This window comes from Pistacia vera, unplaced genomic scaffold (genome assembly GCF_008641045.1).
Source record: "Pistacia vera cultivar Batoury unplaced genomic scaffold, PisVer_v2 Contig800, whole genome shotgun sequence".
In the NCBI taxonomy this organism is placed as follows: Eukaryota; Viridiplantae; Streptophyta; class Magnoliopsida; order Sapindales; family Anacardiaceae; genus Pistacia; species Pistacia vera.
In genome coordinates, this window is record NW_022196669.1 from 483,042 (window position 1) to 509,735 (window position 26,694).

General features: G+C 35.8%; 1 protein-coding gene across 4 annotated transcripts; it reads left to right on the forward strand.

Moving 5' to 3' along the window:
* Window positions 1-10,033: 10,033 nt before the first annotated feature.
* LOC116117208 (homeobox-leucine zipper protein HDG5) lies at window positions 10,034-15,263 on the forward strand. Of its 4 annotated transcripts, none has more exons than XM_031403240.1 (12): window positions 10,034-10,155; window positions 10,489-10,702; window positions 10,817-10,992; window positions 11,227-11,344; window positions 11,820-12,002; window positions 12,261-12,734; window positions 12,866-12,964; window positions 13,049-13,261; window positions 13,344-13,512; window positions 13,598-13,866; window positions 13,964-14,062; window positions 14,318-15,263. In XM_031403240.1, the coding sequence occupies exons 2-12, from the start codon at window positions 10,565-10,567 to the stop codon at window positions 14,801-14,803; spliced, it is 2,424 nt and encodes an 807-aa protein (XP_031259100.1). In that variant the 5' UTR covers window positions 10,034-10,155; window positions 10,489-10,564; the 3' UTR covers window positions 14,804-15,263. The 4 variants fall into 4 exon arrangements, with proteins under 4 accessions (XP_031259100.1, XP_031259103.1, XP_031259102.1 ...); XM_031403243.1 differs by having other exon boundaries at window positions 13,967-14,062; XM_031403242.1 differs by having other exon boundaries at window positions 10,082-10,152.
* The last annotated feature ends 11,431 nt before the right edge of the window (window positions 15,264-26,694 follow it).

Genomic DNA, 26,694 nt, shown 5'->3' on the forward strand with positions numbered 1-26,694 from the left:
TACACAACTGCAAAGTTTAAAGAGTTTCAGGAAGAGATTGCGGAGAATATTTATTGTGAGTTATCTTTTCTGAATAAATGTGATTCATACGAGATGTATAAAGTTTTGGAAGATGTTTGGTTTGGAGATAGTAGTCATCGTGTTCCGTTTGCGATATACTTTGAAAAAAGTTCGTGTGATATTCGTTGTACTTGTCATTTGTTTGAGTTCAGGGGGATTTTATGCAGACATGCCATTATGGTGTTGATTCATAAAAGGGTTTCACACATTTTAGAAAAGTACATTTTACGGCATTGGAGGAAAAATATAAACAGATGCCATACAAAAATTAAGGTGAGTTATAATAGGTGGAGCACTAACATTGAAGGGAAACGTTTTGATAAGTTGTCTAATTTAATGCTGAAGTAGTCGATATGGCATCAAACAATGAGGAAGATTATAATATGTTGACGGAGTTTATGATTGACATGCGAAAAAAGTTAGAGCGAAAGGAAAGTGAGGGAGGGCTTGGTACAAAAGTGAACATCTCTTCCACAACCAGTTTGAGTAGTCAAGATGGGGACAGTCCTCCGAAAGAGGGGAATAGTCTAATTATTAGTCCACAGGCAGTTCGTAGCAAATGTCGTCCTCCATATAGAAGAAAGCAATCAAAGGTTGAAGAAATTATACGTAGGGTTAAAAAGAAAAAATTACAAAAACAAAAAATTGGTATGAGTTATACACCTATTCTTACATGAGTTTTCTTTTTTGAAACATTATTTACTCATTTGAAGTTTAGAATAATATCGACTTGATTATTAATGTGTTATGCTACTTTTTAGGAAAATGATCACCAGTAGAGCGAGAAAAGGAATAGTTTCTTTCATCTACTTTCGTAGCCGATGTGGAAATTCAAGTGTTGTCGAATGATGTTGTTACTACCGAGGTATGTGTTATGTATGTTGTATAATTGTAATTGGCTTAAGTTTTCTATAACGTGTGCTAAATTATGGTTGTTAAACAATGACAGATGTCCACTGGTCCAGTTTAGAATCTTATAGGACAAAGTAATTTCTATACTGGACAGGAGTTTGTAAATGATGAACATGTTTCGTTGGGAGATGTTTGATATTGTTGATAGGTTGAAGCATATAGAATTGTATTTGGTAGAAATTATTCATGCTTTGGTTAATTTCTACCGTATGCTAATTCAGTTGTTTTGTTTTTAGTATTTTGGTCATTGGTTGTGTATGAGTAGGCTATCTGCTATAAGATTGTGAATTCATGATAATGACCTCAATGTAACTTATTATGAATGGTTTCAGTATATATTATCGTCACATTGTAGACTCCGGTTGTAGATGGAATTTTGGATATACATTTCATTTCAGATTTGAATTTGATGTCTTCGGGTATGTCTAGTATTACATATACATATGCATTCAAAAGAGTAGTTGAGATATGTATAAACAAAAGGCAAATCTATTTATAAACAAAAGACAATCTTTATCAAGAACATCCGCTGAAATTAGTCTATTTATAAACAAAAGGCAAATATAATCTTCGTACATAAAGCTTAGTATTTGAAGTACACATAATTAACATTCATAGTGAGTTCCCCAAGAATGTTGACAAAGAAGAGGCTGTTTAGAAATTCTTCATTATGATGCAGGGGTGGAGATTGATTGGAGGAGGAGGAGGTTGTTGAGAAGTTCTTCATCATGCTGAAAATCTCTGTCATGCATTCCCCAATGATGTCTATTGTTTCTTCTATTCTTGATGCGAACGAGTTGAAATCACTTTGCAATTGATCATGTTGTTCTTGCATTTGTCTCTCAATACATGAAAAACGCTCCTCTTGAAACTTTTCCATCCGCTTAAATCTGCTTACTATTTCGTCTAAAGTATGAAAAGACATATCTTCTACATTTTGAGATGATCCAGGTTCAATACTCGTTTTTTTTTCTTTTGCGCACATAGACTTGTCCTTCATTGACCCCTTCTGGAACACTGACATTTTCTTGAACCGTTGCATCTCCCTCCATTTCATCTCTAATCACAAACCATTCTCCTGTCATATTCTTTTTAATCAAACCCATTTTATTCAATGTCACATCCTCCAACACATTATTTGCAAAAAACTTAGCATCATTAGGGGTGATCTCAATACCCAACTTCTCACATATTAACGTAACAAGCATCCCCCAATATATTTCTCTTTTTTCTGCTTGAATCTCTCCCAACTTCTTAATCAATAACTTCGCTGAATTTACTTGCCTCCCTGCTAGTGCTGCTTCCATGAACATTAAATCTTTAATCGTCACATTTCCATTTGTCTCTTTCCTACCATTAAATGTGTAAGTCAGATATCTGTGAAATACTCTCATAGCAGGATTCTTTAACTTTGTAGATTTACACCTATGTGGATGGTAAGTCCCTATCCCAGAAATATCTATCCAATCTTATTTGGAATCTCACGTTCCAGATATGTTATCCAAACCTTCAAAATCAAATCATATCTAGGTTGCTAAATCTTGTGGTCTCACTACAAAGTTCTGATTCTTTAATCTAAAAAACATTGTATACGCCGGAAACTCATCAGTATCTGTGTCCACAACTTAAAAACTACCAAAAAACCTATAGATCAAATGCTTATATCCATCATATCTAATACTCACCAATCGGTCCCATTTCAAATTATGAATCCAACCATTGATTTCATCACCTAAGCCTAAACTTGTTATAAGTCTTAAATCCAAACTTCTTCTAAGGCAAATATCTCTTTTCGACACCTCCTCGTATTGTTTTTTATGTTGTAAGTCTCGAAATTGGATTGCAGATGACGATGTGCCTTCATGAGGAATGGTTGTATTTTTTGCTCTCACCATTTTCTGCTTTCTTCTAAAACCTATATACATAAAAAATTCATCATCATAATCAGTCATAACTGAATTCATCATCATTCCTTACTGTTAGTCTGCAGATAAGACAATATGAAAACTTTGAAACAAGGAACTTATTTAATCAACACCTTCACATGAAAGCTTTCAGTAAGTAGAGATCCAGTTAGTAGAAAAAAGCAGCACTTAAATGATCAGCCCATAACTTAGGCTTAAATAAACAAAGACATCATGACAAAAGATTTGATTGAAAATATAAACGATGTTTAGTCAATTCTCAATTTTCATATCAATCCAGAGCTCTTTCAACCTCAGCCCTCTCTGTATCTTGTTCTCTTCAATCCTTCATGTGTGAGTTCAGCAAGGATGCAAATGGAAACCATATAATTGATGCTAGTCTTTCCAATCAAATGTACTTAAGAGTTGAAATTTGTAGCACATGACTGTAATCCATCTTGAGGGTTATTTAATTTGATTGAGGACAACAAATGCAGTTGTGCTGAATATAACATAGTATTTGAGTGAGAACAACTAATGCAGTTTTGTTGGAGTGAAGAAAATAGTTCAAAAGGTGCCAGGGTATTTAAAGTGTGAAATTCATTTTTGGCAGTGTTCAAGGTTGACAAGCACTCAGAAAATGCTTTCTGCTTGCCAGCTTTTCGATTATGTTTATATTTAACACAAATCAAGAAAATTATATAATTATACCAAGAAATGAAAGATAAAATCAGAGCCGAAATATATCAAACAACTCTTATGTCTGGTCAAGACCTTTTGAAATGTAAAGACATCCCAAGGAAAGAACTCGCATATATTTAAGAGCCCTTTTTGTAACACAAGTTTTGACACAGTTTTCAAACACTAGAAAATGCATAAAAATGGTTAAGATTGCATCAAAGTGCATAATTTCCAAGATAACATCAATTGTGCAAGTGAAATTGAATCTCAACTGTTTTGGAAGTGTCTTAATCTAGTGGCTAAAAACTTGTATCATAGTTTGTGTCAAAAGTGGTGGCCTTGAATCTATATGTATATACATTAGGTTGAGATATTGTAACTTAATCTATGAAACTATTTGTTAACAATTGATTTCTTTTCAATCCAATGTTGTTGAGAGTTGCTAACTTGGCCTTAAAAACACCAACCTTAAAATTCCCTTTCAACATCATTGAATTTAAATTAATCAATGATTAACAAATGATATCACTAAATCAAACCCAAAATTTCAGTTATATATATATCCTAGTTAGTAAATACACGTATTTACGTATTTTACAAAGGACTACCGAATTATTTGTGAATTTTTGAAAAAAAAAAAAAAACTAATTAAAACGACGTCGTTTTAGTGGGGAAGAATAAATCAGTGGTAAGGCGTAAGAGAAGAGATTGGAAAAGAGGGGAATAAAAAAATAACCCTCTCAAAGACATCCACTTTCCCGCCCATTCCCCCACACCTGACACCTTTACATTTTAAACTCAAAACACATTTCATATTTTAAATTATTTCCATGCTATCTAATAAATTAGATTGGATTAATGAAATTAAAATAATAATTTATTGTGAAAAAAAAACTGTCATATATTTTAGGTATAAAATAATAGTTAGACTATTGTAACACTAGTTTTTTATATAGATTTGTGAGACAAAATTTTAGTTTTTGATTTAAATAATTTAATGGATTAATGGGAAGTTAAAATTGGTTGCATTTAATATCAAACTTATCAAGTTTTAAATTAGTAAAGAATCATGGCTAAATATTGTGTTTGAGTCTGGAGACTATAATTTGAATATAAGTTATATATTGTATATTTGTGTTATTGGTTGATTGAATACTTTGCATTTGAAATACTATATTGATTTTAGTCAAGTAATCCATAAAAGTATTAAAACTAAGATTGATATTGCCGTATTTTTCAAAACATATTAACAATGCACCGTATTAAACCCGTATCGTATTTTTCCCGTATCCAAATTTTATGGCTGAATTTTTATAAACGTATTTTTCACTGTTTGTCGTATTATACCTGTAAAATTCCCGTACCATTTTTTTGCCGTACCCGTATTTACTAACTAGGATATATATACACACACATTACATATATACACACAACTTCCCTTTCAACATCATTGAATTGAAGTTAAAAAATGCTATCATAAATTAAACCAAAAATAAAAATACCACACACACATGCAATAATGCTCTAATCCAGACTCCCAAAATTCATACAAAATACTGACTTCTCTTTCTGGCCTTAAGAAAATCCAACCATCCACAATCACATTCATACGTTCTTCATGCAAGGGCGGTCAATAGCTTCTTTTTCAATGCTGCCCGCAACAATTAAAAGCAGGGAGCATTATATTACCTTAATAATAGAAGATGCTAGTGAACAGGGTTGGTGAAACAAGAATTTGAGTCCATTCAACCAAAAACAGTACAGTAAACATAATTTAAGCTTTTTCCAAGCCAAAAACACTAAAAAGAGATAAATTTCTTTGAAGTGGCTTTTAAAAGCACAATTACAAATCACAATTGCAGGTTGTTATTTGAGAACACATTGGGAGGATTTTGAGGTGAGATAATGCAAGAAATCACAATTGCAAACTGTGAACACTTCTATATATCAATCACACAAATCAGTCCCACCAGTCCCACCAAATTGACTGGATTTCTCTTTATCAACTCAATTCAAGAAATCACAACACAAATAATATTCCACCTCGACTCCATTCAACACAAATTTCAAATCCAACACATTCAGCCAACATAAAAAAAAAAAAAATTGAGAATTTGGTGTGACTAATTATGTTACAATAATAATGGCAGATGAGAAATTAAACTTGAAGAAGAATCACGGTAGATGGGGATCTTCGACGAAGAAGAAGAGCGCAGCAGATGAGAACTTCAAAAAAGAAGAAGAGCGTAGATGAGGAATGAAGACGAAGAAGAAGAGCGGAGATGGGGAATGAAGACGAAGAAGAAGACCGAAGAAGAAGCGACGGTGTTTTAATTTTAAAAACTTCCCCCAAATTTGTTTTTAACCTAATTTTTTTTCCACAAAAATTTACAATACGGACGCCCATCCAAAAATGAAAGACGGCTATTCATAGGTTATGGACGAGCATCCACACATAATGGACGGATGTGCATTATATGTGGATGCCAGTCCACACATTAGAGACACCCGTCCACAAGTCAGGGACGTCTGTCCAAAATTTTGTTTTATTTTTTTAATTTATATTATGTACGGGCATCCCTTATTTACGGACGCCCATATAAAATTAAGGGATAACCGTCCATAACTGATGAACGGGTGTCCCTAAATTTTTTTAATTTTTTAAAAGCATTAATAATGGACGGGCATCTATTAACATATGAATGTTCGTCCATTAATTTTGTTTATAAAAATTTTATTATTTAAAGTTTGGATGGGTGTCCATTATATGTGGACGCCCGTCCTTTATTTATGGACGGTCGTCCATAGCCTATGAACAGCCGTTCATTATTTTTGTTTATATTGTTTTTTCCATTTACTGATGAACGGGCATCCTTTAAATGTGGACTCCCGTTCATAGTAAATAGACTCCCATCCATATAATATGGACGGAAGTCCATGGTAAGTGAACGGCCGTTCACGAGAAAATTTTTTGTGTACATGAAACGTGGTTTGTGTGAGTCATGGGACACGTGATTCAGTGTAAAGTCCCAGTGTCCGTAGCATTGTTGTTTAAGATGTTTGTCCACTTTGAGTCTAGTTCATTGTTAATATATCATCCGCTTTGGGTATAAGGTTAAACAAGTTTGNCAGAGTTGAACAGTTATGTGAGACAATAAAAACAATAAATTTAGTTAGTAAAGTAATGTAATTCAATTTGTTGATACATACGAAAGGTTTTGAAGTGCAACTGTGATTATAGAATCAACGCAGAAAATGCCCTTAATCCCCAATTTGCTTTTAAGGACGATGAATATGTTAAAAGGCAACGTTTTAAACAAGCAGAAGATATTCAAGTGCGAATATAATTATTGCTTAAACAAAAAAAAAAAAAAAATAATTAAGAAAAAAAAAAATGCATATTGACAACTTAAGAGCCCACAAGATAATTAACTAGCCTTCGTTTCTCCTTCCTAAGCGACATGGGATGTCGTAATTTATCCCTTTTTGGATCCAACATCCTCGCTGGCATCTTAGGCTACCCTAAACCATCCACACACTTCTAGTTAGGCCTTGCTCCAAATGATGTGGGATGTCACAATTCACCCTTATTTGGATTTAGCATTCTCACTGGCATTCTTGGCAATTTTAGACCATTCATAGACTTTCAGTTGGGCTTTCCTCCGATACTAATTGAAACACTCAAACCCACGATCAATATACTGTTCACTTAAGTTTTCTTTTAGGTTTTACACAAGCATTCTTGACCTAAAACACAGCTTAATACCTTAAGAGCTCACCAGATATTTGACAAACATTCACTTCACCTTCTCAAGCAATGTAAGATTTTATCAGAGGCTTTAACTCAAAATAACAAAATAGTGGTTGGCATGAAAAGGACATCAATTCATCAAGGTTCGAGGGGGTGAACTCTCCAAAAATTAATAAAACAACAAAACGGCAGTGTTTTTATTTATACATGGGGTAGTTTTATGCTATGCAATTCATAATTGGTGAGGTGATGTCTTATTGAAGTCATAGTGACAGACAGGTCGAGGAGCGGCAGGTTTTTCCTTCATTTCAATGCAGCTTGGACAGTTTGGTATTGATTTGTTTGACCAAATTGAAAGACAGAAAATTAAATGCATTTGGATATAATATATATATTATATGGTTGGCATTTGGCAATGTTATGTGACAAATAAAATTACTGTATCAGTATCAACTTATTATACCTCTGCCCATGACACCACGGTAACCTATGATCCAAGTGCTGGTAACACCTTGTAACAGTATCGGGAATACAGTAGCACAACAGTACTGAAACAATGATACACCAATGAATCATACATAATATTACACATACAACATTATGTGACAAATGATAATTGGATAAAAATTTATTTTTAATTTAAAATCAACCGATTATATTTTACTACATAATATTTTATGAAAAATATTATATAAAAATATTGTATGTGTAGTATTACTCATGAATCATACATTATCATTGTATCAGTTCTAAGTAAAATGAGAGTGAATTTTTATCATATAATTTACCATGTAGCTGTAGTTATAGGTGCTTATCGACTTCCGATTCTTTTACTTTTTTCAATCAATTTCACGTAACTGCAAAATTCGAATCGTATTATTATCAGTTTCATTAAATTAAAGTATAAATGAGCTCGAAATCAAACATGGTACCACCAAAAATTAATTGCTAATGGAATAGTATGTTGTTGGTATTTAATTTACTTAAGCAGAATTCGGAAATAAATAATCTGTGCCAAACTTCTCAAACATTATCATTTGGTTTGAGACAAAATTGAATTTAGATTTCTTCTTCGTAAAGAAGTTGGGTAAGAGGTAATAATTGATGTCTTATTCTATTTCCCCATTTATTTCTTATTCTTTCCACAGAGCATATAATATGAATTATTGATCACTTAAATATTTGTGTGTATTTGGTTTCCATTTTAACCTTTGTAACCTAATCGATTTTCTTCTTCCTGAACTGGCATCCATAGTTATGCAGTAATGTAATTAAATCATAATAATTTGCGACCCAGAATGATATATAAATGACATTGTTTGGGAGAAGGAATAGTTCTTGTCACTGTTGTGTTTGATTTTGCCAGAAAGCTTGGAGATCCCATAAGCTCGTAGAGCTATAATCCGACTCAGAATCAGCGCGACCCAGATTTAGCACGATCTAGAGTAAGCTTGACCCAACTAAAGCTTATCACAACGACCAATCTTAACAACTTTTCAATAGATCAAGGATAAGCTCCAATCTCTAATACTTCGTAACAGATAAAATCAACATCATTGGCAGTGCGATCTTAGTGCTCAATCACTGGAATCACGGGATTGCATACCAAGTCTGATCGCAATCCCAAATTTGTCTCTCTTTCCTTTACCAAAAACTTGTATAAATACCCCCCTCAAACTATAAGAGAGGGGTTGGCAAATTAGCATATGCACTTTACATATTTTTTTGTAAGCTTTCAAAATAATAAGAGAACGGTAGACGTAGGCTTAAGTCTCACTTTGCCAAACCACTTAAAAAAACTTGTTTGTGATCTTTGTTTACTGCATTTTCACATTACATTGTCGATTTTTCTTAAGTCACGCACACATATGTTCAGATTTCATCAAGGTCAATCAGATCTCATTGATTAATGTGAATCTTCGTATCAACAATGATTATATACTTAAATATACAAAAAAATATGTTTTAATATATATAATTTATTACACAACGTCTTATTTATTGATTTAAGAGAATCCGACGAAGAATTCTTATCCATTGTTTCTAAAATTCAAGCAACAAAGTGGCCCCTTTTAACTTAATACAGTGTGGTCAAAACTTATTAAAATCATCTATTACAGGGAGGCCCCCATCTAAATTGACTTCGTTTGGCACACAAAATTTGATAATATATTGAGGACCACCAAAGTAACGAATTAATGAACGGCCTAGATGTATTCACATATACATATAATTTTTATAATTTCGATTTTATCAATAATAATTTGATTTTAAAAATCATTTTATAGTTTTGATATAGTAATTCTTTTAATAAATGGTAACGTGAATAATTTAGTGAGCTCTTCCATGTCCGACATTATTGTAATCTTTAACTTTCCTTATAAGTCTTTCTAACCTTCCACTTTACGATTCGACTCAAATAATTCTCCCAAACCAAATCTCAATTAGCAGATCATAAATCTCACTCGATCTACAGAGTCAAAACACGCAACGAAAACGCGCGTGTGGAGTGATAAGAGAAAAGAAAAAAAGGTTTGACTTTAGGTTTAAAAGCTTTGGAAAACGCTTGTTTCCATTAAGGAACGGACACGTGTATTAAAACGGTAAACGGAGTAAGTGGGGGTGGCGTTGGATCAGTTTTGTGAAGAAATCGCAGTTAAAAATGAAAGATAATCCCGTACGGTATAATATCAATAAATTGAAAATTTATTACAAAGGGAGAGAGAAAAGAGGGTTTAGAAAAGAAGGGCAAAGCCAAAGCCAAAGCAAAAGAGAAGAAGAGAAAGAAAAGAGAAGAGAGTTTTGAGATTTTCTAGGTTTCCCAAAAACACCGACACACTGGTGGTGGTATTTACTATCTTCTTCTCAAATTTCTTTTGTTTCATTAATTGTTGTGGTTGGAGTTGGACTCATCTCAAGAACTACTAACCAAATGCAATGGTTTTTTGGGTTCTTTAATTGTTGACTTGAAGACCATGATCATGAAACTTTTATTTCTTATCGTTTAGGTGTTGAAAATTTCACATAATCTTCTGTGTTTTTTGCTTAGAAATCTGGTCAATTTTTTTGCTTCCTTTTGAGTTGCATGAAATAGTAGTGTGTGTGCATTTATGTTTTTAGGGTTTTCTTCTTTTCTAGTTATTGTTGAGATCTTACTGAACCTTTTATGACGAAACACAGGAGTGCTTTGGGTAAAGAGAAGTATAAAAACTCGAAACCTAGTTGAAAACTTTTGGTATCTCTTTTTGTTAACAAAATGTTTGGAGATTGCCAAGTGATTTCAACGATGGGAGGGAACATAGTTTCAACAGAAAACCTCTTTTCATCACAGCCAGTAGTACAAAACCAAAACTACAACTTCATGCCTTTCCATCCTTTTTCTCCCATGGTTTCTGTAAGTTTCTTCAACTTTAAATATATCATTTATTATTTATGCTTTGTATTATTGCTTCCACTGTCCTCTTAGTTATCTTTTGTTCAAGAATTATTGGTGTTTCTTTTTTTTCAGAAAGAAGAGAATGGATTACTGATGAGAAGTACCAAAGAAGAGATGGATAGCGGATCTGGGAGTGAACAAGCTGAAGACAAGTCGGGGAATGAGCTAGAGAGTAATGAACAACAACCCGGCCAAAAGAAGAAACGCTACCACAGGCACACTGCTCGCCAGATCCAAGAAATGGAAGCGTATATTTTTGTTTCTCTTTCTCTTTCACTCCATGCGTTGAGAGTTGATCATCAACGTTTCTTTTAAAAATTCTTTGATGATATCTTTAAAAGAAATTTTCTTCCTTAGAGAGTTAATGACAGAAACTTTTCTCTATATTCGGCATGCATTACTCTCTCCCATTTTTAAGCTATTTTGCAAAATTTTACCCCATTTTTTTTTATCATTTTATTAAGGAATTCTTGTTTTTGCAGGTTGTTTAAAGAATGTCCACACCCAGATGATAAACAGAGGATGAGACTGAGCCAAGAACTCGGCCTCAAGCCACGGCAAGTGAAGTTTTGGTTCCAAAACCGGCGTACCCAAATGAAGGTGCGCATGTTAGCGTCAACTTTAATTACTTCCTCTGTAACCCTAAACTGTAACAGCACTTAATAAACCCTTCAAACTTTTTAACACAAACACAGACAAGGCAACACTTTTTCCAAGAAACCCGTCTTTATTATAAAATATTTCAAGCTAGCTAGCCTTAAACAGCTAAACCAGGATGCATTTGTTATCCATCATCATGAACGAACACTGTTGAAGAAGAATCACATTTATTTTTTGTATCACTTCTTATGGTCATACATTAATGGTGCACTGGTGTGCGCATTAAACTCTTACCTGCACATGTGCAACCCAAAGGGTACACAGATTTAATGCTATATACCATTTAGGCTCCAGTAATAAAGTCCCCAAGGCATATTCAAGGATTAGTTTGTACTATTGTAGGTGAGAATGTGTTTGGGGTTAATGTTTTGACTTCGTGCATTGGTTTCTTTGTTGTAAAATTAATTATTGTTAGGCGCAACAAGACCGGACCGATAATGCGATACTTAGAGCCGAAAATGAGACCTTAAAGAATGAGAATTTCCGGCTACAAACCGAGTTGCGCAATGTTATATGTCCTAACTGTGGAGGTCCAGCCATGCTAGGGGGCATTTCCTTTGAAGACTTTCGGCTCGAGAACGCCCGCCTCAGAGAAGAGGTATAGCTTTCTGTAGGCATTTATTTTGTTAGTTTTGGTTATTAACACTTAAATTCGATTAATTAATTATTTCACAAACGTGTTCAACAAGATTTATTTTCTTTACTCATTAAAATTATTCTTTTAAGTGCCTTGGTTTTGCCTTATTATTGAACCATATTTATTATAACATACATTCAATACTGGATGCCTCTTCATTTCATTTCATGTGTAACGTGTACCTTCAGAAAATGATGATTGTATTGGGACTGTATGCAGTTAGATCGTGTGTGCTGTCTTGTTTCGCGATACAGTGGTCGTCCAATGCAAACAATGGCTCCAGCTCCTTCTCTAATTCCTCCTTCCTTGGACTTGGACATGAATATATATTCAAGGCATTTTCCGGAGCCTATGACTACTTGCACTGACATGATGCCTATGCAAATGCTGCCTGAAACTTCCAATTTTCCTGAGAGTGGTCTGGTATTGATGGAAGAGGAGAAATCTCTTGCAATGGAGCTAGCCATCTCATCCATGGATGAACTTGTCAAGATGTGCCGAGTAAACGAGCCTCTGTGGATTCGTAACAATGAAAATGGAAAGGAAATCCTAAATCTTGAAGAGCATGGCAGGATGTTTCCATGGCCTTTGAATCTCAAACAACACTCAACCGAGCTCAGAACCGAAGCCACCCGTGATTGTGCCGTGGTTATAATGAACAGCATCACTCTGGTGGATGCCTTTCTCGATGCAGTAAGTCAAATAGAAATGTTTCAAATCAATTTCTCTGAAAAGTGAAGCCTATATTATTTTTTTCTGATCCTTTAATCATTTAGATTATCAATCACCCAGGGAATGATTTTATTTCTTGTTCACTAGTTTAGAATAAATGGATGGAGTTGTTTCCTTCCATTGTTGCTAGAGCCAAGACTGTTCAAATTATTGCATCTGGTGTTTCTGGAGCAAGTGGTTCTCTTAACCTGGTAGCCCCTCACTCCCATTTAAAATTTTTATGAATGGGAAAAATTTCTTGCTCAAGTATAATATTTTTCTTGTCATTCGAGCAGATGTACGCAGAATTGCAAGTTCTTTCTCCTTTGGTTCCCACTCGAGAGGCATATTTTCTCCGTTATTGCCAACAAAATGTCGAGGAAGGAACTTGGGCTATTGTTGATTTTCCCATTGATAGCTTCCATGAAAACGTTCAGCCTTCCTTTCCTCTATACAGGAGACGCCCATCTGGCTGTGTTATTCAAGACATGCCCAATGGTTACTCAAGGGTTTGTACTAACTGTTTCTTAGTTCATTCTTTTATATATTTTTTTTATTCCTCTGAACTTTTTGTTGTGTATGTTTATTTAGGTTACATGGGTGGAGCACGCCCAAATAGAAGAGAAACCTGTTCATCAGATATTCAGTCACCTTGTGTACAGCGGCATGGCCTTCGGAGCGCATCGCTGGTTGGGAGTCTTACAGCGGCAATGCGAGAGAATGGCCAGCCTGATGGCCAGAAACATTGCTGATCTGGGAGGTTGTTGAATAAATAGTTTTTATATTCAATTTAATTTTTTTCTTCCATCAATTTTTAACATTTGTTTCCACGGCATTATTCACAGTGATACCGTCTCCAGAAGCACGAAAGAACTTGATGAGACTTGCCCAGAGAATGATAAGAACATTCTGTGTCAACATCAGCACTTGTAGCGGCCAGTCGTGGACAGCTTTGTCGGATTCCTCCATTGACACCGTTAGAATCACAACAAGGAAAATCACAGAGCCTGGTCAACCTAATGGTGTCATTCTTTGTGCCGTATCAACAACTTGGCTGCCATATTCTCACTCCCAAGTCTTTGATCTCCTGAGAGATGAACGCCGCAGATCTCAGGTTCAATTAAACTGATCTTTTATTTGTTTTAAAGAATAAAAGCTAATAAATTAAGTCCTGGGACAAAAATTAATAATGAACTATTTGTGATGTTCAGCAGCTTGATGTTCTTTCCAATGGGAACGCCTTACATGAGGTGGCTCATATTGCTAATGGCTCTCATCCAGGAAACTGCATTTCTCTTCTTCGAATCAATGTGAGCTTTTCATTTGTTGTGCAACCTCATAGTTTATAAGACGGGCCAGAATCATTTCCTGATTTGAGTTTTTAAATATTTGAAATTAATAATTATAAAACAGAGATATACTGGACAAAGAGATCTTAATCATAAATAAATATGTGTAGGTGTCATAAAATCTTTAAAAAGCTCTGATGAGCTCAGATGACAAAAGTATCCTGGCATTGATAGGACTGTTATTTTTTAACTGATTTTCACTTTGCATGCATGCAGGTTGCGAGCAATTCATCCCAGCACGTGGAGCTAATGCTGCAAGAGAGCTGCACAGACCAGTCCGGCAGCCTTGTCGTTTACACAACCATTGACGTTGATTCTATTCAGCTGGCAATGAGCGGCGAGGATCCATCCTGCGTCCCACTCCTCCCCTTAGGGTTTGTCATAGTCCCGGTGGAACCCATCAAGGAGACTACAAGCAGTGAGGGCAACTCAATCTCATCACCTGAAGATGCCAATATCCCAAACTCAGGATGTCTACTGACAGTTGGTCTTCAAGTTCTCGCTAGCACAATCCCATCAGCCAAACTTAACCTCTCCAGTGTCACCACGATCAATAACCATTTGTGCAACACAGTGAACCAAATTGGCGCTGCTCTCAGTAATGGCAATAACGCAGCCATGGCCACCAACACCAGCTACACTGAGAATAATGGCAACCTTGCAGGCTCTAGCATGGAGCCGAATGGTGCACCGAAGCAATAGTCAATTACCGGAAACCTTCCCCCACAAAAAAAAGGTTACCTTTGCATAAAATCAAAAGGGCATTTTGTTATTTTTGATCAACCGCTAATCCATTTCTTTTTGGTGGGAAGGTTTAGGGTAAATTTTAGGAGGATGTGAAATAAATTAGAAGTAGTAGAAGTAATATTATGGTTTGGGTAAATAAGAAACAACATTATATTATTAATGTGTAAGTGATGAAGAAGTAGTTGATATTATGCGTGATGGAAGGAGGAGTCAAGAGCGCACCAGATATAAACCCTGGGTTTCTGGTAAGGCCTTAAATAAGATGGGGCCTCACCAGCCAGCAAGGGTGGTGGTTCGGGTATTGACTTCTGCTAGCTAGCTTTGTTGGCCTTTTGGTTTGTAATGAATTTAATGCTCTGTATTGAATTTATCTATCTACTGTTCTCAGTATTTATTTATCTTATCTTCTTTTCTATCTTCTCTGTCAGCTGTTTATGTATATGCATACAATTTGAATCCAAATCGATCTTCCACACTAAATGTTTATCAGCTGGTGCTGGTCCCAGCACACACCCAAAGGAGATTGAGGCAGCGAAATAGGATAAACACTTAATATAACGTAACGGTTTGAATTTATAAATACGTACGAATCTACAAACAGTAAATGTGGAGGACTTGTTGAATCCACAATAAAAAAACTTCAAAATGAACCATTTAGATATTTTTACTCATAAATCATTGATATTTATTCGTAGGATAACAAAACTATTAATACTAATAGCAAAATAAAATATTATAATTAACTAAAACAAACCTCTTCCTCCTAATTCCTATTAACAAAATGAGGTCTTTTAGCTCTTCTAAATAATATAAACCTTAACGTGTTGACCTGGCGATCAAGGAGGTTTGCTTCTATTGATACAAAATTCGCATCAATTAGAGTGATCCGATTGACTTTGATTGAATCGGAACCAATATGTGCGTAATTAAAGATAACCAGTCATGTATGAATACAAAATGCAGTAAAATAAATAACACGAGAATTTCAAAGTGGTTCGGCAAGTTTGAATATTGAGCCTACGTCCACTATTTTTATATTTGTTGTGAGAGCTTACAATAGTATGATATGTGCCACTTTACATGCACCAAACCAGTCCACGAAGTGTAGTGGCAAGATGGAAGACTTGGTCTAAACGTGGGTGCTATTCTTTAGTATTGTTGAGTCTGTTATGTGGGTGCTATTCTTTAGCATTTAGTTGTGTGTTGAGTCTATTACGTGGGTGCTATTCTTTAGTATTGTTGAGTCTGTTACATGGGTGCCATTCTTTAGCATTGTTGTTATTTTCCCTCCTAGTTGTATGGCTATATATAGCCTGAATGAGTCAATAAAGTTATGCAATTTATTCTCACACAGTTCCTTCCTTCTTCTATTCCTTTCTTATTCTAAATTCCTTCATATCAGTGGTATCAGAGCGCGGTTTCGACCATGGATACTTGCGAAAAAACCAATGCAGAATTCTGCAACGAAGTCAACGAAACATTAGCACGACATGAATCAAGCTTCGATCAGGTGAGCGTTGCCTTACAAGCGGTGTTAACTGAGCTTCAAGCTCTTCGAACCTCACGTACCTCAAACACTAGCTCTTCCGAAACCAACTCATTAGCACGTGAAGAATCTTCACATCCACATACTTCTCGTCTTAATCCCATCAATGACCACCATCGCCAACACCTCAAATTGTCCTTTCCTAAATTTAATGGAGATGACCCCACATGCTGGATTTACAAGGCAGAACAATACTTTGATTTCAAAAATGTGGGACCAGACCAACAAGTTCAGTTGGCCTCCTTCCATTTAGAAGGCATCAGTCTACAATGGCACAGATGGTTGACGAAATTTCGTGGACCACTCACATGGGATGAATTTACCACGGCTGTACAACTTCGATTTGGTCCAACCGACTATGAGGACCCGTCGGAAGCTTTGACTTGCCTCAAACAAACCACAACCGTGGCCGCTTATCAAGAAGCTTTCGAAAGACTCTCCCACTGAGTTGACGGTCTACCCGAAAATTTTCTAATTGGTTGTTTTATTGCAGGACTTCAAGATGAAATTCGCATCGATGTAAAAATCAAACAACCCAGAACCTTGGCAGATACAATAGGAGTGGCTCGACTAATTGAGGAACGAAACCAGCTGCAAAGGAAACCAGTCCGCAAATTCGTTTCCAACCAGCCTTAGTGACACCAAGAGTGTCATCCAACCCAACAGCTAGTGTACTAGGACCTCCAACAACCCAGCGCATAAACCAAAGTTCCAATACTCAACTACCAACCTTCCGCCGAATCACTAATCAAGAGGCACGAGAATGTCGAGAGAAAGGGTTATGCTATTACTGTGATGAGAAGTTCATTGCAGGCCATTGTTGCGAATGACCACAGTTGTTTATGATTGAGGATTCACCCCATACGGGCATAGAGGATGATGAGGGCGATCAATTAGAACCTGAACCTCATGAAGCTCTACCTGAAATTTCACCGAACACCCACAAACCATACGTGTCCTTGGCAAGTTGAAAAACAAGCATGTAACGGTGCTAATTGACAGTGGCAGCACTCACAACTTCATTAATCAGGCTATAGTCTCTAAGTTCAGGTTACCAGTAATCCAGGATAAGAAATTCCAAGTCATGGTTGCTAACCGAGAGAAGATAGAATGTGCTGGACAATGTCGGGCGCTCATCCTCACCATTCAAGGACTTCCTGTCACTGCCGACTACTATATTCTTCCTGTCGCAGCATGCCAGTTGGTATTGGGAGTGCAATGGCTTGCAACTCTCGGACCCATCAAGACTGACTACAAGCAGCTCACCATGAACTTCAATATGGCAGAACCTTCCCTTACATTCCAAGGATTGGGACGAACTGGCATTGAAGCCTTAACTGACAAAGAATTCAATGGATTACAAGGCACTAGGCTATTTTTTCAAATAATTCTTTCTAACAGCGGCAACCAACCAACTTCCTACCCACCTACGATAGACCACCTCCTAGCAAAATTCTCTCAGGTATTTGAAACACCTACTAGCTTACCTCCACGGCGGTCACATGATCATCACATTCCATTGCAACAGACCACGGGACCAGTCACTGTAAGGCCTTATTGATACCCTTATTTCCAAAAAAACTGAGATAGAGAAAATGGTAAAAGAGCTTTTGCAATCTGGTTTGATATGGCCAAGCCACAGCCCGTTCTCATCCCCAATTCTATTGGTAAAGAAAGCAGATGGCGCTTGGCGATTTTGTGTAGATTACCAAGCTCCAAATGACATCACAGTTAAAGATAAGTATCCAATTCCTATCATTGATGAACTGTTAGATGAGCTTCACGGTGCCAAATTTTACTCCAAATTGGATTTACGGTCTGGATATCATCAACTCCGCGTGCACGAAGACGACATTCCTAAAACTGCATCTCGGACGCATGAAGGGCATTACGAGTTTATTGTGATGCCATTTGGTCTCACGTAACGCTCTAGCAACCTTCCAAAGTCTCATGAATGATATCTTCCATCCCTATCTTCAGCAATTTATTTTGGTTTTCTTTGATGACATTCTAGTGTATTCGAAATCATGGGAAGACCATCTCACACATTTGCAAATTGTTCTACAGATCTTATCAACTAACAGTTTATTTGCAAAAGAGTCGAAACATTGATTCGAAGTTTTACAGGTCGACTACTTGGGTCATATCATTTCAGAGTAGGGGGTATCAGTTGATCTAACCAAAATACAAGCTGTCATTGAGTGGCCAACACCAACAACAACAAAAGGGGTTTGTGGGTTCCTCGGTTTAGCAGGATACTACAGGAAATTTATCCATCATTTCGGATGTATAACAGCTCCTTTGACCCGTCTCTTGAGCAAGGATGGATTTCAATGGACTGAGGCAGCAAAGATGGCCTTCAAACAATTAAAAGAGGCATTGACATCACCACCAGTCTTACACCTTCCTGATTTTACTCAACGATTCATAATTGAATGCGATGCTAGCGGAATTGGAATCGGACATGGACTTGGTGCAATTCTTACCCAACAAAATCAACCAGTGGCGTATTTTAGCGAAGTATTGAAAGGCTCAGCCTTGGCATTGTCCACCTACGAGAAAGAAATGTTGACTATTGTCAAACCAATCAAGAAATGGCGTCCATACTTGATGGGAAAACCATTTATCGTCTGCACTAACCAAAAAAGTCTCAAGTACCTACTGGAGCAACGAATTACTACACCAGCACAAACACGATTGTAAAACCCCATTCTAATAATATACATATATTCCCTTTGGTTTTGTTTATAAGGAGGGACTTTTCTGTCAAATTTTAAAGTTTGGTTAGTGGTGAAAACGAAGAAATGGAAGCTGTTGGGTTTGCATGTAACAAGGGCACAAAATTTGGAAATTTTTGTAAAGAAAAGCTTAGGTGGCGGGGTTAGATTGAAATTTAGAATTTTTGGGGGGCATATTATAATTTTAGAAAAATGTTTTGTTTAAAAGAAGAAGAAAACTGGGCAGTTCGCCCAAAAGAAGAAGAAGAAAACGAGAGCAGAGGAAGAAAAAAAAAAACAGAGAAGAAGAGAGGAGAGAAAGGAGAGAAGAAAGAAAGGAAAGGAGAAAGAGAGAAAGATAAGAGAGAAAAGATAGAAGAGAGGATAGAAAGAAAGAAAGAAGAAGAAAAGAAGAAAAAGGAGAAGAGAGGAGAATGGGTTTGGGCTGAAAATGGTAGAGTGAGAGAGAAGAGTGGAGGAGAGTGCAGGGAGCTTCGGCTGAGTTAGAATTGTGAGTGGATCAAATGAAAGTTTTCTTAAAAAATTCAGATTTATGTTTGCATGTTAAATATAGTTGGCCATTTTTGCTTTTTGATGAGTTTTGAGCTGAATTTGAAGCTTGCTGAACTTGCTTTCCTTTCCATGCTTTTGGATGAATGTTTGGTTGGTTAATTTGGTGCTTAAAATGGAGTGTATTTTGCTTGCTAGCTGCACCTGTTTGCATTCGGTTGTTTGACTAAATTGTGATGTAGGCTGGATATTTTACCTTAGCATGTCCCGGCTGAGCAAATTTTTGAGTGAAAGTGTCTCAGATCTGAATTTAACAAAGCTGATTTGTGTTGCATGTCACCAGATTTTTCCTAAAAACACAAGACTCATGTTTGTATATTAATATCTTGTTGAGAGCCTTGTTATTTTGTGAAGACTGCTTAAATTGTTTTCTTTTACATGTTTTTGGACGAATCTTTGAAGTGCTTGATTGAGTTTTTAAGTGTTTTTGATGAAATTATTGCTGGGTATTAAACTGCATGCTTGACTGGACAGCATATGAAAGAAAGGACTGAGATTTGTGATGTTGGTAAATAATTCTCAGTAAAAAGGGCAAATGGGGTGCTTTTCGTCAGTTTTGAAAGTATGCTTTAAAAACTTGCATTTTACCCCCTGTTTTCCATGAAATCTCATATGTTGGCATGATTTATCCTTATATGAAATATTCTTATATTATTATTATTATTATTATTGCTCTTGGGTTTAATTATAATTATAACGTGTTATATGAGTTTTGACTTTTAAAAGTGATATTTGCTTATGATTTGTATCGGCTATATGCTAAGATCATGTGATGTTGAAGTAATTTTTAATCTGGGTTATACCGTCAGTTTTTGAAACATGTTTAGAAAATTGCAGTTTCACCCCTATATGCGATTTCTAAATATTATGTCATATATGTATGATTTATAAGCACATACGTAATATACTCTTGACTTACATGTTACATGAGATTATGCATGAATATATTGTGGTGCTAAAACCACCCTACGAAGTACCCATTCCCCCAGTTTCAGGCTCTGCCCACGCGATGCAGGATTCCGCTGGGTATTGAGATATTTGGTCTTCAGGCTCTGCGCATGCGTATTGAGATATTTAGTGCTCTGCCTGGGCGTTGAGTTTGTCCGCCGGGTATTGAGATGGTTTTCTTCAGGCTCTGCCCGCGCGATGATAGATCTTGCAGGGTATCGAGATGTATTTCCCAGCTCTGCCTGTGTGTGGGATGCCCACCAGGTATCGAGATTTTTCCCCAGGGTACTAGTTGTGGTGAGAACCTTTAGTATCAGTTTACTGATTAGAAACAAGATATCAGTTAAAAGTTATCAGATACCAACCTACAGTTTTAAGTATCAGTTAATAGCTTCAGTTTTCAGTATCTGATGGATAGTTTGCATTAGTTATATGAAACAGTTGATGTTGTAGCACGATTTATAGAAAACATTGTCTTTAGAAGCATAAGCTTTTACAGCAATTCTTTAAGTTCTCATAAAAGAATTTTCAGCATTTAGTAATGAGCTAGGATTCAGAAATTGATGTCAGTTTAATTGATCAGATTATAATACTTAGAACAATTAGAAATGAGTTATGCATGCATACATGGATGATTAGCTGCCACCATAAAAGAATGTTCATGGAATCATGTTGTTTTCTGTATTTTATAAAAACCATTGCATGCCATAACTTTTGTTTGACGAATGTTTTGCAAACTCCCCCTTTTTCCCCACTCACTGAGTATTTCAGCTCACCCCTTTTTAAATGTTTTTCCCCCCACCAGGACCTTCAGGAGATCGTGCCGAGCAGTGAGCCTCCGCTCAGGGTTGTGTCACGCGTTGACATCTTTTATGTGGGTTTTTATATTTATGTCGCATTGTAAAATTTGGACTTTCGTTTCAAGAACTCATGTTTTCCTTCATGTGTTTGCTTTTGTTTCATATTTTGGAATGTGTAGTATAAGTGGAAAACCTGATACCACAAGTTTCCCTAAGCTTTTCTTTTGTAAAACAAAAGATGATGCATGTTTTTTTTTTGAGATGTTGGAATTGGAAATACTATGATGTTATTCAAGAAAAGTATGTCTTTAAACAGGTTTCACAGTTTTTCTACATGGCACGTCTCGGGTATCCGAGTCTTGTGGGAGCGCCCGGATCCTACGGGATGAGGAAATTCGGGACGGGTTGTGTCAACGATGGCCGCCAAAAATCCTTGGTTATGATTACGAAATTGAGTATAAATGTGGGCCTAAAAATCAAGGTGCAAATTCTTTGTCACTTGTAGTTGAATTCCAATTTTTATCCATTTCTCAACCACGTGCAGATTGGTGGCCAATGCTTCAAAAGGAAGTCCGACAAGACTCATTTTATGTAGACTTATTACAGAAACACCCCTCTCAAGCCACCCACAAGCTGCTCCAACGTGATGGCGTGTAGTTCAAAAGAGACAAAGTCTATTTGAGCCCCACCTCACCCTTGCTTCCAAAGATAATGGCTAACTGCCATTCATCACCCATAGGTGGGCACTTTGGGTTTCATAAAACTCTCTCCCGTATCACACAGAGTTTCTTTTGGTCTAATATGCGCCAGACGGTGAAGGATTTTTTGCAACAATGTGATTCTTATAAATAGTCTACGGTAACATGCAAAAAGTGTTACCGTAGGCAATTCGTAGCATTTATAAGGATGCTATGACAGCCCATGTTACAAAAAAGTAGACATTGGTAACACTTTTTGCATGTTACTAATCATTTTAGTAACTGTCATAAAATGATGTTGTTAAGTATATTGTAGCACTTATTTGTAGTTACGAATGGTTTTTGGTAACACTGCATAAATGCTATAAATAAGTTTTTTGTAATATTCTTAACCTATTACAGTTTAATTTTTTGTAACATTATGAAAATGCTATAAATAAGTTTTTTGTAACATTCTTAACCTGTTACAGTTTAGTTTTCTGTAACATTCTCAAAATGTTATAAATAAGTTTTCTGTAACTTTCTTAACATGTTATAGTTTAGTTTTCTGTAACATTCTCAAAATGCTATAAATAAGTTTTCTATAACTTTCTTAACTTGTTACAGTTTAGTTAGTTTTCTGTAACATCTCAAAATGCTATAAATAAGTTTTTGTAACATTCTTAACCTGTTACAGTTTAGTTTTCTGTAACATTGTTAAAATGCTACAGAAGAGTTTTTAATAACATGTTAAAAGTGCTACCAAAGTATCATTCATTGCATTTAGTAAATGTTACAAAATTATTTTCCATAACATTTTGAAAGTGTTACAATGTATCTGTTATAGCATATATAAAACTGTTATAGTTGTTACTTAAATAATACAAATTATAAACAATGATACACTAATTTTCCAAAGAACATTTCATTGATGGTTCATATACAAAAAGTTTGCATATATGCCTAATAAATAGACACCCAATTAACATCCTTTACATCCATAAAATCTAATATGCTTTATATATCATATCACGTTTTGTAACATATAAACCTTCATATACAAAAAGTTTTATATATGCCTAACAAATATGCACCTATCATTTTTACAAATGAACTATGAGCAATAGTTAATACCTTCCAATCATTCAAAAAAATTTAACAACAAAAACCATCATGCATACCATCTTCCATTCCAAATTGTGCTTTACCAAAAAAATACTCATGCATTTTCACAACATACAAAACCATTAATACAAAAAATCTTCAATTCCCTTGTATATTCTCAAAGATGACAACACATATATATTGTAAATTCAAAAAAAGATTAAGACAAAAACACCCCAAATATTTAATGCAAAAGAAAGAGGAAAAGAACATGTTTAAATCTTTAACTTCACAATCACTAGTTCTAAAAAATGGCACCATGCAAGTTTAAAAGAACATGTTTAAATATTCAACTTCACAATCACTAGTGCAAAAATGCCAATTGCAATTTTACAGCTTGCAAACTGTAGTATGCAATTTTGCATACTGCAGTTTGCAAAATGTAGATTGTAGTTTACAAAATGTTGACTGCAAAATTGCAGTCTGCAGTTTGCACACCATCAAAAATCTTTCTTCACTCAATTAAATGACAAAGAATACATTATTATGTTATAGTGCAAAGCCTTTAANTTCTAAACCATAAAGCTTGGTTTACTGCTGTTGTAGCTGCTACATATTCAGCCTCTGCAGTACTTTGTGCAACAAGTTCTTGCTTCTTTGAACACCAAGAGAACACTCCCAAACCAAAGCTAAAACAAAAACCTATTGTACTCCCCATGTCATCTACTGAACCTGCCCAATCACTATCAGAAAATCCACGAAACTTCAAATTTTGACAATAGGAAAATCTGATACCATAATCAATTGTGCCTTTAATATATCTGACAACTCTTTTTGCTGCTTGTAGATGAACCACACTAGCACAATGCAGGAACCTGGATAACAAACTCACTGCATACGTTATATCAGGCCTTGTTGTAGTGAGATACATTAAACACACAATCTAGCTCCTATACAGCCCCTCATCAACCTTTTCAGCTCCATCTTCCTTGCTGAACTTTTCTTTAGGATTCATAGGAGTATTTGTAGCCTTACACTCACTCATCTGAAACTTATTAAGAATCTCCTTAGCATACTTTTGTTGGCATACAAAAATCTCCTCCTGGCTTTGTTTCACCTCCATCCCAAGAAAAAAAGTCATTCTCCCAAGATCAGTCATCTCAAAAACCTTCAACATTTCAACTTTAAATTCATTGATAAGCATCTCATTACCTCCTGTCACAAGCAAATCATCAACATAAATGGCTACAACAAGTATATCAGCAACTTCATTCCTCACCTTCTTTACATACAAAGTCGTCTCACTAGGACTCTTCACAAATCCTAGTCCCAATAGATGTTCATCAATCTTGCTATACCAAGCCCTTGGAGCTTATTTAAGCCCATAGAGAGTTTTCTTCAACAAATATACATGACTCTCATACCCTTTTTTAACAAACCCTTCAGGTTGCTCTACATAGATCTTCTAGAAATCCATTTAAGAAGGCTGATTTCACATCTAATTGGTACACAATCCACCTTTTTTGGACTGAAATTGCTAATAACATCCTTATCGTATCTAGCCTAGCAATAGGTGCAAATGTTTCAGAAAAATCTACACCAAATACTTGTGCATAACCCTTCACCACAAGCCTTGCTTTATGCTTGTTAATAGAACCATTAGCATTCAACTTAGTTCTATACACCCACTTGACCCCAATAATTTTTCTATTTTGAGGTCTCTCAACAAGCTCCCAAGTGTGATTCTTCTCAATCATTTTTAACTCTTCCTTCATAGCTTCCATCCACTTCTCTTCCTGCTCAGCTTCTTTAAATCCAGCTGGCTCCAAAACAGCCACGTTGCATTGTTGATAAATTTCAAACAATGACCTGGTTCCTTTAACTGGTTCTTCATCAACATTGTCTTCAATTTGTTGAACGAATTTAGGGCTGTCATTCTTCTCTTCTTCAACCCAATTCCACTATTCATCTTCAAGAAAAACAACATTCCTACTCACAAGAAACTTCTCTGACTGTGGCTGAAATATCTTATAAGCTTTTGAAACATTACTATAGCCTATAAAAATACCTTTTTCAGCCTTCACATCTAGCTTATCTCTCTTCTCTTTAGGTATATGAGTAAAGCACAAACACCCAAACACCTTTAAATTCTTAATTGATGGTTTGAACCCGTACCATGCCTCATATGGAATCTTCATATTCAAACTTCTTGATGGAAGTCTATTTAACAAAAACGCTGCTGTACTCACAACCTCAGCCCAGAATTTTTTAGGCGAATTCTTCTCATGCAACATACACCTAGCCATCTCCATAAGCGTTCTATTCTTCCTTTCACTCACTCCATTTTGTTGTGGAGTGTAAGGAATTGTTAATTGATGCTCTATTCCAGCTTCATCACAAAATCTATTAAACATCCCTGAAGTATACTCTTTACCGTTATCTGATCTTAACACTTGAATACTACGACCACTTTAATTCTCAATCCAAGCCTTGAACCTCCAAAACACACCAGCCACTTCTGATTTAAATCTAAGAAAATAAACCCAACACATTCTGGTAAAATCATCAATAAACAGAATGTAATACTTACTTCCTTTCAAAGATGGTGTCTTCATTGGTCCTCCAAGATCAGTATGAATTAGTTCCAGCTTCTGAGATGCTCTCCACACAGATTTTGGAAATGGTGTCTGAACTAACTTGCCAAATTGACAAGCTTTACAAGTAGGAACATCCTCCTTTAGAGTTGGTAAGTCTTTAACCAACTCATTCCTTTGCATATAAAGAAGAGCCCTATGACGAAAGTGACCCATTCTTTTATGCCAAATTTCTCCACTACTCACATGACTCAAACAAGCAACATGCTCCTCCTCAATTGGATTAAATGAGAAGCTCTTGCCTCTCATTCTAATAGTGAACAACTCCTGACCATTCTCTTCATAAATTCTACAAGTTTTATCTTCAAAAATTACTTTGAAAACTTTTTCAAGTAATTGCCCAACACTTAATAAATTCTGATCAATTTCAGGAACATAAAGCACATCATGAATAACTTTAGTACCTGATACACTATCAATGACAACTGTTCCTTTTCCCTTGACTTTAATAAAATCTCCATTTCCAATTTTAACTTTGAAAATTAAAGACTTATCAAGCTCTTTGAAAATCTCCTTGTCGTAAGCCATGTGATTGGTACAGCCACTATCAATAAGCCAACACTCACTTGAACTATTGCTGGCATAACAAGTAGCTACGAACAACTGATCTTCCTCTTGCGGCTCCTGCTGGTTTGCAACTTGAGCTTCATTTTCTTGCTGCTTCTCTTGTTGCACAACTTTGCCTTTGCAAAACCTCTCTATATGACCTTTCTGTTTGCATCTCCTGCAAATTAAATCAGGTCTCCTCCAACATCTGATTTCTAGATGATTAGTTTTTTCGCAATGGCAACATGGAGGCAATCTGCCAAAGCTAGTGTTACTACTACTAG